The 16,526-nt window shown below is 43.7% G+C and overlaps 1 protein-coding gene across 3 annotated transcripts in view; it reads left to right on the plus strand.

Moving 5' to 3' along the window:
- DOCK1 (dedicator of cytokinesis 1) overlaps positions 1 to 16,526 on the plus strand; it is a 225,924-nt gene that overhangs the window by 2,052 nt on the left and 207,346 nt on the right. For all 3 annotated transcript variants that reach the window (XM_015867551.3, XM_015867552.3, XM_085554869.1), the window contains exons 2-3: positions 13,715 to 13,798; positions 15,755 to 15,795. In XM_015867551.3, coding sequence (XP_015723037.2) covers positions 13,715 to 13,798; positions 15,755 to 15,795 — 125 coding nt within the window. The remainder of the gene's footprint in view (positions 1 to 13,714; positions 13,799 to 15,754; positions 15,796 to 16,526) is intronic.

A 16,526-nucleotide genomic window follows, 5' to 3' on the forward strand; every position in this document is an offset into this window, starting at 1 on the left:
CTGTCCCTGTTGGAGCTGTAGAGCTGTATTGAATGCATTACTTCAGGATGGCACCTGATGCCTGGAAGTGCAATGTCAGGTAGTAGGCCAATGGTAATGCTAAGTATATCAAAGATACCAGCATTGCTTGAGTAATTTCCCTATCTGTGATTGTCTATGTAGTGTGGATGCACTTCTGTGGCTCACCTGGTTGCTCTCTGGTTTTCCCCATGTAGACAGGGTAGTGCAGGTGCTTGAGGTGGTGTCTGCAGTTCTCAGTCCTCAACCAGCACCTGATAAGCCCAGATAAGCAATGTCCTGAGTAAGATTTGTGTTTCCACACGTGCTTTTTGAAAACAAACAACTGTAACAACAACAAACCAACCCAGGAAGGAAACCAATTTTGCTGCAAGCTGCCTCATTTGGGACTTTTTTCCTTGTTACTGGTCAGTTTGGTTTGTTACAACAGGCAAATGAAAACCTGCCTAATTTGGGATGCTTTGAAATAGGATGGACTTAGCCGGATTTTCAAGTCAGGATGTTGTAGTGCCAAAAAATATCCAGTATTTGTGGGTTGCTGGTGTGGTGACTGGGGGCATTTATTTTTAGCTGTAGCACCTTGGCTTTTGGCCCTCATTTGAAATATCCCGAGATAAGGGAGGTACCAGCCTCTATTCCAGCCTAATGAAAAGGTGTTGTGACAGTTGTGAGCTTCAGCTGTTTGTCTTTATTGCTAATCATTTCTCTGCTTCACAGCTGCAGGTGAAAAACCTTTAGGGTTTGCAGTGGGATGAGTTAACGAGCAATGCGATGTTATAGGGATGGTAAACTACCCCAGACCTTTCATGCGTGTCACCTGTGATCTGAAAGGTTCGTGGAGTTTTTATAAGAGCTTTTAAATATGTGCTGTATTTAAGTGCTGGATGGTACCGTGTAGCTCTGTGCTATGGCTCTGCTGTAGGCATGGAGCAGCACATCACTAACAGCTGCCTGCAGGCACGATGCTGAGCATTGGTTGGACTCTGCTGAGTTTTGGGTTGCTTTGGGAGTTTATCCACTGTGAATTAACACTTCTGGTCCTAGAAGAGAGAAGAGGAGGGGAAATTTTCATACAGTGGGGTTTTACACTTCACATCATACACAGGTATGGAAGTAACAGTAGGACAAGGTTCTGGTCCGAGGTTTTACGGGAAGAAGTAGTACATACCTTATCAGTTTATTTGGTTTTCCTGTTTGTCTATTGCTTGCGATGACTGCTTGGTTTAGGTTGTTATTATTATTTAGTGTTTATTGATGTAAAATAAATACATATTATGTATGGGCCAAATTTTCAGGAATAGGGGAAGTAAACTGAATGCAATTTAAAGCCAAAACAGCGTCTTCAGGGAGCTTGTCCCTCAGCTTGCAGCTACAGGCTTAAGCATATTTGGGATATACTTGTGTTTCTGGAGACTGTCCCGTGTTGGCTGCTGACCACATGCCTTTCCCAGCTCTTTAGTAATCCTCGAGGACTGAAATCCAATACATCTTGTTAAACACCTGTGGATGTGTCTAACTCAAGATAAATAGCTGGAAGCCAACTTAGATGAATGAATCGAAGCTCCAGTGAGGATCCAGTGCTAATCCAGTTGGAAAGCATTTACTCCGTTAGCAATAACCATCTCATGTCTGTACTCACCTCAAAGCTGAAGACATGCAAGGATGGCTGACCTCAGCTGCATTCGAACTGTAGGGTTTTGGGGTTTATTTTTAATATGTTCCTCAATGAGTTAATGAAATACTTCATTGAGCTTGGAGGCAAATGGAAACGGTGCTGTATCTAAACCAAAAGAGTGTTTGAAAAGATAAATGTTTGTGGTTGTGAAACTTTCTCTGTGTTCTCTATACATTTAGAGCATTATTAGTCTTGTGTTTATGTAATTGGTACCTTAAATATGATTATGGATATAAAGACTTGTGACACAGGGAGCAGCAGTTACGGAATTCCAGCTTTATCTGCAAAATACGAACTATCTCTTGAAATATTTTTTCTGCTCCATATAGCTCTGTAACTAACATGAAATAATTACATTGAGAACTATTATGTGCAATTATATAACCGTGCACATAACAAAGGAGACAGATGGATAACTGGAGTAACTGTTGGCCACCACACTTGCACTATATTCCTAACGTGTCTAGTATTTCCTAGCGGCGCTGCTCTTTTAGGGTGCTGTTTGTGTTATTTTAGCACAAACCTTTGTATAAAATGTTTACAGAGGTTTCTTGTAATTGATTTCACCGAGGGGAGCTGGAATAGCAAAAAGCCTTTGTGTTACCCTGAAGAAGAAACGAGTGAGCTGTGGAGGGTTTGCTCTGTAATTTAGGGACATGAAGAAAGTAAAGGTGTGCATGACCAGCGTGTGCTTGTAGGAGCTCGGCTCCTGGGCGCTGTGTTCTGACCAGCTTCACAACTTCATTGAGCTTGGAGAGACCTTGATCAGATCCCACGTGAAGCCGCACGCAGCATTTTGAGGAGCACAAAGTGGGAGTGCTGGGGAAATGCTGCGTGCTGGCAGCAGCAAACTGCATTGTTCTCCTTGGATAATGGATGCAGTGCTGGAGATGGTAAATTCCTCATTGATTGCCAGCAGAGCTGCGTGGAACATGGCTCCTGAACCACTTGGACACGTGATGTCTGGAAGTCCAGGTGGGAGGTGAGGAGTGTACAGACCACAGCACGCAGAGGGACTGAGTGCTGCGGGGCACCTGAGCCCCTCACGGCTCTGAAATGCTCTGTGTTCATCTTCCTCCTTCTCCAAACAAAGCACGGAAGTACTGACAGCTCTAGATTTGAAGTCCTGCATGTCAAAGCAGCACATGATGGGAAGCGTGGCTGAGCCCTGGGACTGCCCAGTTCCCAGGGAAGGGTGCTGATGCCAGGCCAGGAGCTGAGCATGCCCACATTGAGAACACATGGTTTTAGAGGTTTTCTCTGATTTCTGGGTTGATAATAAAAAATAATTAAGAAAAAGAATTGCAAAAGAAATAAGTTGCCTCTTGATGCTGATACTTTAGTTGGTTTAAGGGGCAAAGTGGAAGGGAGCTTAGTTGGTACCTGCCTTTCTAGCAGCCCGCCTGCCTCCCAGCTGATGCTTCATCCTGTAACACAGCCATCACTGTGGCAGCTGGTCTGCAGGCAGAGATGTTGGCAGCACAGAGTGGGCTCAGGGAATGTAGCTGGGTGCTTTTATTGGGGAATTAAGTTGTCTCTGCTCTTGTAGCATTTGGTGTATCAGAAACCAAGCGAAATGAAAGCAACTGGTAATGTAAAAAGTATTCCTGTAGTGGACTTTGGGACAGGAAATATCTCAGCGCTGAGCCAGATGGAAGTAGCTGATGATATTTGAGTTTCCAAGTCCTGACACAGATGGTGAACGATTTAAAAGTACGCGTGCTTTCAAAAATGTGCTGTGCATATGAGTCCAGTGTACAGATCGTGACCCTGAAATGGCTGCAGCTGATTGAGGTCCTTACAAATGCTGTCCTCTAAAGGAGAGGTTGTGCTTCGGTTTGGATGACTACGTAGAAATACGGTTGAGCATATTGTTTAGGTCAGGGAAGCTATAGATAAAGGGATGGGTGATCCTTTAAGCTTTGTCATGACTAAACCTTAGGCTGTTCTCCCAAAATAGGAGATAGGACAAGCTTGATTTCTCTATTTTTGTTCCTACTTATTTGTGGTCGCAATGGAAAACGTTCCCATTTTTGCTGTTTGTTTCAAGCAGTCTCTGGCTCGCTTATAATTCAATGCTCTGGAAAGTAATGCTTATGAGCTACCACCGCTTCACCCTTGTCGTTGGTGAGGAGAAGTGTTTATCCTTCAAGATTTATAGTTAGGGGAAAATAATGGCACTTGCATTGAGCTGTTTGCTTCTGTTCCAGTAGCCAGCTGTAAACTCTTGTTGCCTTTTTTGCTTTATCACAGCAGGCAAAGGCGGAATCATTGTGCCAGCAGAGCTACTGCTTATGTTTCATGTTACCATGACTAGATGCTGGTTGTCTTCCTTGTCGGTTCTTTGACTGGGAGATGTAGATGGATCAGACCTGAGATGGTCTTTTCTTTTTTCTTCCTTTGCTTTATCCCCCTTTAGAAGTTGATTGTTTTATTTCTGCAGACCCATCTCTCAGATTTGCAGTGCAGAGACTAAATGGTGTAACTGAGACACTTACTGCTATCAGTAAAGTGACCTAAAGCAAAGAATAAATACAAGTGCTGCGTGTTTTTAGTTTAGTTTTGGCATTATCTGGGCTTCTACCTCCAGTAAGAGCTGCTGTTCTGGTTGCAGTGTGCGGCTCTGGGCCTGTCAGAGATGCCTTTTGCTGCTGGCTGTCCATCTTTTGTCCACGTGTGACTTTGGTCAAGGTTTTGCTGTACTTCTGTGTCTCTTCTGACACTGTTCACTGTTCACCGGGCACAGACAGACCGTGTTCTCTGCCTTCCCGGGTGATGGGAGCAGCGTGCCCTCAACCAGCTCAGAATTGTTGTAAGGCTTTGACAGCTGCTGTGTTTGTGGGAATTGGCTCCTTTGTAGGGTGAGCTCAGAGATGTGACAGAGCGCAGGGGGCTGGGAGCTGTAGGTGAAGGCTCTTTTCCCAGGACATTCTGCTGCTGAGATATCCTGGTGGGAGTAGAGGGCAGATATTTGTGTGGCACGGAGGTATTTGTGAGGCAGCAGTTTCCATCATGTGTGACTCCAAGGGGGATAAACAACAAACCCTGGAGTTTTGATGGAGAGCCAAATATTCTTATGGTATTTAATATTACATTTTGTTCATTGGTTTTTGTTCTTAGCGTTTTACTGTCACTAAGAGTCTGTAGGGATTAAAGGAAGATGACGTTGCCGTGGGTAGCGTAACAGCTGCAGTTACTTTAGACTGGGTGGCTTCAATGCTTGTCGCTGCTGTCCTAAGAACTCAAGAGGGGGGTTTAGGGGCTACTTCTGTGGTTGTGGCTTTGGGCTTTTGGACTCTGTTCCGATGCAGTCTGTCCATCTTTTATCTCACTCTTGAGGTGCTGGTGCAGGTAATGTGTGCTCTGGGGGCATTGAGCCCTTTGGCTGCAGCTTATGGAAGGTGTTTCATTAGCAGCCTGTTGAAACATCTTTGAGAAGTGAGGCCTCGAGGAGTGCCTGAAGTGATTTGCTCTGAGCTCTGTGTGATGAGTCTTATTTATTAAAGAAATCAAGGCAGTGACTTGGATATAGCCAGGTAAGCACATTCTCAAACAGAGCAAGCAGAATTACTCAGTTGTGGTATTGTTTACATTTTTAGAAGTTTTGTGTGGGTTCAGCTTGTGTTTGAGTTTCCAGTTGCAAGTATTCTTGAAGTGATTTATGAGCAGATTTTTATCAATAACTTGCTGCAAAGGAAGGAGGCCTCTGTATTTACAGAGCTGTGGTAACCCTTGATTTAAATGGTTCGGATTGGTGACTCACTTGAGCAAATGCAGAAAGCATTTGCAGTCCAGTTCACCACAAAGGTGCGCTGACAGTTGGAGCTTACCAAGTTTCATCATTTAAGCAGCTTCAATGTCTTCTAGGCTGCTTTGGAAACCATCAGAGTGGGATGGTTGTCCTTCAGCCTGCATTGGCCATTGGCGCTGCTGGCAGCTGCACACTCTGTTCCTGGCAAAGGGAGCCAGTAGTTGGAAGGGTGTTGGGGACATAACGTGCCAAAAAGAAAGCCAGAATAGTTTGCTCTTTTCTTATAGCAGCTGGTTGGAATAACAGTGAACGTTGCTTCATTCATTGCATGCTTCTCTGCTGCAGGTTGATCTGACAGTCTTGCTGGTGCTTCCTGTGTCTGTGCTGGCTCTTGCTGAACCCTGAATGAAATGGGGGGCTAGGTACACAGGGACTGAATGTTTGTGGGTATAGTAGCACTCAATTGATGGCTTTTGGGATGTAATTGGGTATGCTGAAAGTCGGTGGCCATCAAAAGGCTGCTCTGATCCCTAAGGTGGGGTGACCTCTCACAAAGGGGGTCCATCTTCCTGCTGCCTTCTACACGCCCACTGAAAACCTTCCAAGCAGCAAATGAGTAACAAGTGCAGAGTATCATTGAGTTTTCCTCTTGACCCTGAGGTTCCAGGTGCAGGCTAGCACTGCTGGAGGCTGGGGCTTCCCAGGTGTGTGGGCTGGGAGCTGCTTCTGACCTGCCCAGGCACCTCACTTGAGATGGAATTGAGCTGGATTGACTTGCTGGACTAGGCTGGAAAAAGCTGAAGAACAATCAAATTAGCCTGTAGTAAAGTTATGCTTTACAGCTGTAAATCTGGGATCCTATTGATTAGCAAGGTGGGAGAGCAAGCAGATTATTTTGTTCCTCTGCTGTTTTGTACTTCCAGGAGAGGTGTGTATTTGATTTATGGAGAGAGTAAAATGCGATTCAGAGTTTTAAAGAATGGGAATCCCCTCTCAGTTACATTTTCTTCTCCCTGCTTCTTCCAGTGCAAACATCCATCAGTGTGTGAGCTGAAACCACCGTCCCTGGGCAGCAAGGGGGGACGGTGGCTGAGCAGCACCACTCAGCAGGGATGCATGAGGCAGCGTGGTGCTCCAGATGGGGCTGAGCCCAGAGCCTGGCCTCCAAAGCCCCGAGTGATTCAGACAGAACCTCTTTGTTAGCGTTAGCTGCCAAGCCAGTTCTCTTGCTTTTCTGAAAGCTGCATGAGTCATGTGGTTTCTTATTGGTGTGGAGAAAAACAATTTTTCCCCTGTTTTTGCAAAACGCTGCTCTTCTGATGCATTCAGCACTGTTTGATCGGTGTCCTCGGTTGCATTTTTACATCCATTCCTACATGCAACTTCAGTTGAAGTGCCACACGTTTCCTATTTCTGCAGTGGAAAAGAGGTGTTGGTGGATCAAACTGCTCTTAGCAGGTAATTCTGCCTCTCTGGCTGCTGTTTCTAAGAAAGCAGAGCGAGCTCCTCAGGGATTATTTGCCTGTGGATCCCTGCTCTTCCCCTGTAGTTCTTGCTGTTGGAGGCAGCTTGAAAGGCTGAGAGACAAATAAGCTGATAGTAAACAGAAACAGAGTGAGGTCTGATGTGTAAAAATCTTACAGTGCCCTTCCCCGTCCACAAGCTTTTCTGAGAGCACAACACAGAGATCTTGATTTTGTTGTTTTGCTTTTCCAGGTAGAAATACAGAGGAGGAAGCACAGTAGGAAATGGTAGTTCTTCCCATCACCCCACCGTCGCCTTGCTCCAGGCTCTTTGCTCTGCATCATCAGCTCCGTATTGCAGTGAAGAGTGTCTTGCAGGGGCCATTTTTTTGCTAACTGTTTCCTCAGTAGTGCGATAGAAGTTTTATTGCGTTGAACTTGATTTTTATAGGCCATTGAAATGACTATTAAAATATAGCCGTGACATTAAGCTCGCTGCTGCAGAAATGCTCAGGAAAAGACACCCTGTTCACAAAAATATGTTTGGTGAGATAGAGACCTGCAATAGCAAGGGGAAAAACACGGGGAAATGGGCCTGACGCTTCAGGCAGCCTCTATTGGTGCTACAGGAGTGTTGTGTGGGCTGTTTGTCAGAATCCTCACGCAGATAAAACGTCCTTCAGTCTGGATTTTGTGCAGCACCAGCAGAGAGCTGAAAAAAGGTATTTTCATAAAAATCTCTGCTTCATCCCATAAGCAGCAGGTGCTGTGGAACTGCCTGTGTCCAGCAGCCACTGCCAGCCCCATACCCAGCTTAGTGCCCAGCAGTTACATGTCCTGCCTGAGCACCAGATTGGTAGCTTGGGGTTCAGTGTCTGCAGGCTTTGGCAATGGGAGTTTGTGTTGTTTTGGCCTGGAAAGGACAAAAGGGTTTACCAGGGCTTTGCACCTCACTCTGATACAATCCCTCTTGTAAACTGGCTTTAAAATGGAGTCTGTGGGATGTTTGCACCTGCCTCAGTGATTGGAAAGGTAATTGTGAACTGTGCTGCTCTATTTGGGACCTTCTCCAAGGCTGTGGGCGCTGTTGGCTGAAGTTGATGCTGTTGCCCTCTTGTGCTTGGCCACAAGTTCTTGCTTTCTCTGTTTTCTCTTTGCTGTATTATTATTTTTATTGGTTATCACTGAAGAAATGCCTGCTTGGGTCACTGATCTCTTATGCAGCCTCAGTCTCATTAACTGGCCCCTGTTGACTGCATCCTGTGCCAGCACTGACCGTAAGCTGCACGAGTTCTTCCATCCGGTGTTTCCTCAGGATATGTTTAACTCATTTCCTCCTTCCTCATGCCCAGCGTGTATTTTGATGTGTTTTATGCACAGCAACATCATAGATTTTGGGTAGAGCCCATTTCAGGTTTCAGCTGTTCAAAGCACCGAGGTCCTTCAGGTGCGCTGTGGCACCATTTTGCCTTCTTTAAGGACATGGCCTGTTGACCACCATAGCGAGAGCCACACTATTGCTTTTAGCAATAGGAAAATCGGGAACATCAAAACTGTGATTCTGGGTTAGCAGAAGACACATGCCAAGGCATCTGCCCCTTGGCCATCTTTAGTGCTTGTTGAAGTCAGAGTATTCCTGACTACAGATGAATTTGGGTTGATGTGATTATAGCATACAATGTGTTTCAGTTAAGGGACTTTTTAATGCTAAAACTTAATTTAAATGTTCTCGATTGTCCTTTATGTTACCTATGCCATGTGCCACGTGATTAATGTTACAGTCAGTGGTGATCTCTCTTCTTTTCAACACTATTTTTGACTTCATATCCTTGGCTTTTACTGGTTGAAGCACTCAGAGTGCAGATCAATAGGTAAAAAGGAGGAGGGAGAAGGCTGGTAGGAGTTGGCATCTTCATCAGCTCCCTAAGAACAAGTGTCTGTCTTAAACGGTGAGCAGAGAAAAAACCAGAACTTGAATGACTCTTAGACAGGTCTAGAACTTGACTTTATCTTATTTTTATTCATGTAGAAAGAAGTGAGCATCGTGTTCTCTCCTACGTGAGCTCTGCCTGGAGGATGCAGCAGCACAGTACTTAAACTTCTGGAAGGCAAAATAACTTCACTTTGGTTTTTTCTTCTATATTTTTTTTCCTGCATTTACAAAGTCTTTTCAGCTTACTAATTCGTGCTGGGTAGTGATGAGAGACCAGATGTGTTGCAAAACATCTTGCTCCCCTGTGCTGCCATCTGTTCCACAACCTGACTTAGTGATGCTTACAGCTTGGGTGGCCCTTGGCTCGCTCAGCCAGCACGCTCGGATTCACCTCTAAATTCAGTGTGTTCTTATGCACATTGATCGGCTTGTTGCAGTTTAGATGACAAAACAACTGAACTATGATCTCAGCTTGGAGAAACCAGGGATGAGGAAGCAGAGGGTGACTTCGGTAACGTGGGAAGGTCTGCGCTTGGCTGCCTTACAGATGAGGCAGTGATCCTTAGCAAAGCTTAGCTGCAAATCCTCATCTGTGAAATCATTGTTTTGTTTCTTCATTACCCTCAGCTGTGATAACTGGAAACATCTCAGGGTGGGTAATGGAGATCTACAGCAGGGAAATCCAACACTTTTGTGTAGATAAAAAGGAGGAGAATCTACAGGTTTCTTATGTGTATCCAATGGTAAAGATTTGCAGTAGGCATCATTTTTTCACTGGTTTCAGTTTGCTTTTATGAAAAAGCATTATTGTGTGTATTGGATTTTTTTTTACATGACCAAATAAAGCTGATAATATATTAAATATGTTGGTTTTTTTTCTTTCCAGAGTGTAATATGTTTAATGCAGGCTTTAATGCAAAATAATTCCAGGGAATATTACCCGGTAACATTTTGATGCCATCTTAAGCACTCTCAGCTTTCATACAGAGAAAAGCTTTCTCAGTCCATGGTGATGTTACCTTTCTTTGCTTTTTACCATTTTCCTCTTTCACCTCTCTTTCATTCCTCTGGTTCAGCACTCTTCATTTTTCTAATGCGCGTGGATTAATGAGTGCAGTCCTGCAGAGGTGTTTGTTTTATATTCTATAGTAACAAATGGGTTTTAATGCAATTACTGTAATGCCCTATTCGTTGTTCTTCTCTTTATCACCTCCTAGAGTGGAAAATGTGTGCATTCTGTGCCCACACTAATCCTTTGCTTTTGACATTTCAGTACTTTTGTGGAGATCTGCTTCTTTGTTGCCCTGTTAGGAGGAGGTGTGAAGGCAGTGATTGCTACCAGCTGCTTGGTCATCATGGCTGGGATGGGAGCTCGGCTGATGAGCAGAAATATCTCTGCTGCTGAAACATAGCTGTCCTAAGCAGAGAATGGCAGTGTATGAAGGAGAGGTGCCATTGGGATGCTTTCTGTCACTTCTAACTTTGCATTCTTTTTGCTTGCACTTTTCCTGCCACTTTGGTTCTGGTTATTGAATCTCAGAGCCAGAACTCCAAATTGGCTGACAAATTTAACTCATTTGCTGAATGCTGCTCCGCGTCCATGTCAGCCTAGTAACAGATCATACTGAATCCATCCACTGCTTGTTTTGCTCACTTCAGATTTCCAGAGCCACAGTTGTACCTTACTTATTGTCAGCGTGTGCTCTGAAATCCCTGCTTTCCTGTCACATTGAGGTTTACTTTGGCTTTTATAAACAGGGTAGGTGTAAGGATGCAGCTGAAATGGTCTGTTTATGAGCCAGTACAAGAATGTCCATCATGGGGTGGTCAAGGAGATGTGTCCATAGGTATCATTGTGCAAATACAGTAGATTCCTTCAACTCCAGATGGAATCATAGCTAACGATGCCTGGAACTGGAAAAGAATGCTCGTTAGTTCTTTCTCTTTAATTTTGAGAAGACGTTGTTCTGTTCTATACAGTGACCTTATAAATGTAATTAGGAAATGATGGTCTGATACAGATGTCTGGGAAGGATGCAGCTCTTTCTGGAGCACTGAAACCTTCTCCCTTCATCTTTTGAAGGTATTAACAGGGAGAGCTGCCCTCTGGAAGGAAGTCCCTTTGTAGAGTGCTCCTTTGCTCTCCTGAAGCTGATTCCTATGTACTGAGCATGAGGAATCTGATCCTTCATCTCTGCTGCAGAGCATTCTCCAGACTGGGGGAAGTGGCTCAAGTGCTTTAAGCAAATGTTGGTGTGTCTGTGGATGGGCACCGTGCTGGTTGACCCAGAAAGCAGCATCCTTCTGGAGTTTGTTGCTTGTGGTGTCTTTTGGACATCACTTCTAAACATTTCTCAAGCATGCGTATATCACTTAAGGAGAGACTGCATTGTAAATAGTATGCCATGGTGGGGTTAGCTGCTGGCTTTCATAGGAGTGTGTGGCACAGCTCGAGCCTTGTTTCATAATCACAGGGGTGGGATGTGCTTTATAGTTATTCCAGTTGTTAGTTTCATCATCTATGAATGCTGCTGCAAGCCAGATTTTCTTTTTATTTTGATATAAGCCTTCCATCTTAGGCCACCACTCATTGCTCGGCTGGGGTCAGTGGGAGCTGTCATGGGTAGTAATTACTGCTCGATGGCTGCTTGTCATCCTCAGTCAAGAGAATCGGTCATTACAGTGAAGTTCATGTTACATGACCCTCCTCATTGTGACAGACACCGGTTAGCGCTCTCAGATATAAATTTTAATGTCTTTTATTCACAGTTGCCTTTGATCCTTAATGTTATTCAGTTTAAGTGTTGGAGAAACGGTTTGCTGAAGTGCGAACTTGCTACAGAACTGTTTTGAATCTGTCGTAATGCTTTGGGCGTTTGGTCCTACATGGTGAGGTTACTCATCAGGGTCTCAAAGACTCAGATGGGCTCATTCTGCACTTGGAGCACCCTTCAGGTTCTCTTGAGGCTGGTGACAGCTGTGACATTCAAGAAATATAAAGTCCAGAAGTTTGGATTTAACCATCCAAACTCAGCAGACTTGATGCAAACTGATTAATTTCATCTTTCTGGTACTCCCAAAAACTCACCAGAACCAAATTCCTGCTCAGTGTTATCAAACAGACCGTCCCTTGTGCCTCTGTTTAGGAAGCGTGCCATGTATTCATGGCTGTTAACATTCCTCTGCTCGGAACAGTTCAAAATGTTAATTTTTGTTAATGTTTTTCACAGAACGCTCTCCTCCTGTAGAATAGCAATTATGGCAGTGAAATACTGTGCTCCAGATACCTGGCAGCAAGGATTTATCTTGTTTTAATAATGAGAAAGTTAACAAAAAAACATTTTAAACGGGCACAGCTAGCTTGGCTTGTTTTGATGTCAATAAAACTGTATCTCTTTCTAAAGCCTTCATTAATTACCAGTGATTATTAGTCTCTGCAATCCGCTTGATCTTTATACCTTTTTACCTTCAAGTGTCCTTTCCTAAACTCCATAGGATCCTCTGCTGCATACGTTTTCTCTCTCCTATTTCAGTTGCTTTTTTTTGTTCCTTTTTTGTTCCATATACCACCCAGAAAAGAACCGAGGACCTGCCTCGTGTGTCTGATGCCAGTTATGGTGCATGGTGGGATTCAGTACCTTCTGAGCACGTTTGACCTGTGGCACTTGTGTTGCTGTTAGCATGGCTGCCCTGCTGGGCTCACCTGGAATAAATGGCCTGGAGGGAGCAGAGGTTGTGCCCTGTCTGATACCTGGCTGCTGTGTAAGGGTGGCTTTGTGCCTTCTGCTGTAGGTTTTTGCTTTGAGGGTTTTGTGGTAGTGCTCGGTGACCTGTAATGAGCGTGTTACCTGTAGTTAATGTCCTATGAATTGTTTTGGGCTAACCATCTGTGAAGGCCTCCTGTGAGAGGGGCTGGGCTGCTCTCACTTACACTAGGGATGCATCTGCATCTTTCTGTTCTGATAGTGATAATGGCAGAGAGCAGCTGGAGCCTGTCTGGGCAGTGCTGCACAGCTCGTATCCCTGGGAAACGATGGGGAGGCAGAAATCACTGATTACACAAGGGATGGCTGAAAGTTTAGAGATAACTTGAGTGGAAGTGAAACAGAATTATTGGAATCTGATCATTACGGCAAATGATGAACAAAATCTCGGTTCTCAAAGAACTAGCTTTCCTTCAATGCTGTGCTCTGAAAGCTCCCATTGTAAAGGAGAGATCTCCGCTCAGAGGAGCTCAGCCTTTTGTGTACTGGAAATACAAGGATAAGAAATCCGTAGCATCTCCAAGTGGAGTATGAATGAACCTTTCATTGGGCTGCTTTCATTAACTTCAGTCTCATGAAACACTGGGCCTGTAGCCTTTGGTTGTGAAGATCCTCCCAGGTATCAGAAGGCTTTGCATCTTTTACAGGGAACATAAAAACAAATAAAACCAAAAAGTAGCTTTAGGGGCCGAATCTGTTTTGGTTCCTAGTTATTGTTAAATGTCTTTTTCCTAATCAAACCTGGTTTGCAGTGAGATGAATGTCTGGTATTCTTCAAGCCATTCCTAATTTCAGCACTTCTTTTTTCAAGCATGGGGAGAAACGGCCTTTCCTTTTCCTTTGCAGATGTTCTTGAATGCATTGCTATGAAGAAGCAAAGCATTGCGAGTAGGTTCACAGTCTAACTTTGCACAGCAGGTTTGTGCCTGTTGAGATTTGCTCTAAGGGAACACACTGTTGGATCAAACAACTTGACCAATTGTAGTCAGAAGCTGCACAGAGAGACTGAATGTAGGAAGAATGAATGATAATATCAGCTGTGTGGAGAAGTAACAGTGTTGAAAGCTGTGCTGCCTTACATGTGCTAACTGCAGTGTTTTCTCTGTCCAGCTCTTTACAATTACGATGCGAGGGGACCAGATGAACTTTCCTTACAAATAGGAGACACTGTGCACATATTAGAAACGTATGAAGGTAAGCTCGCAAAACTTGAACCATCCAAAGCTCGTTTTTGCAATCGCATTGCCTTCCTGTTTGTGGCTTTATCATCCCATATTATCAGGTGATGAATTACTTGCTTTCCTGCAATTGGACAGAACACATTATTTTTAATGAGCACAGAATTAAGCAATGCTAAATGTGAATGAAGAAGCGTGTGGTCAATACCTGGTGAATAACCGTTTCCTTGTCTATGAAAGATGGATGCTCTCACAGCTTTATTTGTATGGATCGATTGTGGTATCTGTCCTACGTTTAGAGAGATGATAGATGCTTTTGGATACCCTTGGGTAATGCGAAGGAACCTGCTGCTAAAAGAAGTTTAATCTGAATTTGAAAGTCACTGGGGCCCTAAATTATTTATGTCTCTCTTGTAAGATGGATACATGTGCTACAGTGCTGTGGACCGATTTCAGGCTTTCAGATGCTTTCCTTATTTTGATATGAAACCGTACAAACACTACGTGTAGCAAAATCCTTCCCCCTTGATCTGTGAAAAGGGGAATCAGGATGCTGAGTTTGATGATCAACAGAATGTGAAAGTTGTCAGAACACTTTTCTCCTCTTCCTTGATCCAGTAGCAAGCCAAATAAAATGTATTATGTCCTAGATTGTAAATTGTCTGGCCTGCTGCAGACTGGAGGGGTATGAGCAACATATAACTCAACTTTTGAAAATGCCTTTGCTTTAGTGTTTTGAATGACTTTGTAGACATAGATCTTTTGGTCCATCTGAGGGCTAATTTAGGTTTAGATATTGGGTTAATCAGACTTTTCTTTATAGTTACAGCTACTTAAACAGTGTTATTTCAACAGGCGTAACGAGCTTGATTCATCACTGCATGCAAATTAATTTTCTCTTTGTTTTTAGGTTGGCATTTCCTGTAAGGTTCAGGTTGTCGGTGGAATGTCAAGTTGGGCTATGCAAAGTAACTCTTCTGTTATCTGAAGTTATATGATTTAATAACAACGTAATGCAAAAAGTAAAAATTAATAACAAATAAAAGCAAGTAGAAAGATTTAAATATTAAGCAGATTTGTGTATTGAAATTGGTTTATTTCATGAATGTGGGAGAAGCATTGAATCCTGCACAGGATGCATGAAACCATGTCAAATCATGGCTGCTGGTAACTTAGAGGGGTGGTGGAGATAACTTGCTTTTCCCCTTGACTCAAATAACAGAAAGACTTTTGTGCTTTCCACTCATGGTTTTGGGCTTTTGGCATCCTTGTTGGACAGGGATGAGTTTACATTAAAATAAATGCAAATAAATTAATGTTCTTCCAAGCATTTTGTACAGTGGTTACTCATTACTTCCCCGCTGAGATGAGAAATGAGCTGCTGTAATTCTTACCTCTCTTCTTCACAGAGCTGCCATTATTGGGTAATTATTTGAGCTCTTTGATCTTCAGGTTCCTTCTCAGGCCCTTTGGAAGGATTGCCCCAGGAGGTGCCTTGGTGTCTGCAGGTGCCCCATGTCCAGCTGTGCTCACACACCTGCCTGGAGGGCTGCTGGCTATGGGGCTGTGGTAGGGTTTGGAAAGCTGTGGGGCTGTAACTGCTTCCTTCTCTAAACCCTCTTTGTCATAAAGAAGAGCTTATGGCTCTGTCCAGTCTGGTGTTAAAATCAAACTGGACAAACTGTAGGTATCATGAAGTTGATGTTTGTAAGTTGATTTTGTTCACGTTGGTATATTATAAATTAAAGTGAAATGAATCTCAATTAAACACATTGTGTGGAATACTATGCTGTGCCACACAGCCTTCTCCTTCAGTTTTCCCATCATCTCCAGCTTTACCACTTTCAAAGGCTTTCTTTTAGCTGGGATGCTCACTGTGTTTTGGTGCAAACAAGGCAGGGGCTGCTGAGCTGGGAAGGAGTCACTGCTGGGAGCCGTAAGGTTTTAATGCTCTCTCCTCTTTTTCACCCAGGTTGGTACAGGGGTTATACCCTGAGGAAGAAATCCAAGAAGGTGAGTGCTGCTCGCTTTTCTATATGACATGGCCTGGTGGTGCCTATGGGGGTCTGCTCTGAACAGGGATCTTGGCCATGTTATGTTGCTGTATGGTAGTGATCTCTGAGAACTGGGGTACTGCCAACCCTGGACTCAGTGGGAGTATTTCAAGTTAACTGGACCTTACTGTAATGAGACCTAGAAACTTGTGTATCTGTTTCTTTTTTTCTCAATTTAAGTGTATGCATTCGCAGTTACTCCAGATAGTTTGATGTGCATTAGCCTTGTGTTCTGCAATAACGTGTGTGCCAGAGCCTTCACCTCTGTGAAAGTTAAGAGCTTCACATCCCAGCTGATCTGCTTCCAGGCTGACAGTTTGCTCTGCTGTCTGTTAAATAACACATTACTTGTACAGTGTGCAATTGCATCTTGGAAAGCGATGAGATCTACATTGTGATTTTTCAGTCATTCTCTATGAGAGGGGCAGTGATCTCCTGCAGTGCAATTTAGCCTGGTTGTTCGGCTTGAAGCATGCATGAAGGGCTGCTGTTTATAGCAGCTTTTCTGAAATAAAAAGGAAACAACACAAATGCTGCTTGTAACGTTGCATTCTGTTTTTATTTTTTAGCTTTATTTTATTGCAGTCATTAACCAAAATTACACAGCTTTTATCTATGTGTTTTTTTTCTTTAAGTTTTAAATTAAAACACTTAAAATTTGCATGTTTGCATGCAGTGTTGCTGTTTCTG

Source organism: Coturnix japonica, chromosome 8 (assembly GCF_054131305.1).
Source record: "Coturnix japonica strain WE chromosome 8, WE-NBRP24, whole genome shotgun sequence".
In the NCBI taxonomy this organism is placed as follows: Eukaryota; Metazoa; Chordata; class Aves; order Galliformes; family Phasianidae; genus Coturnix; species Coturnix japonica.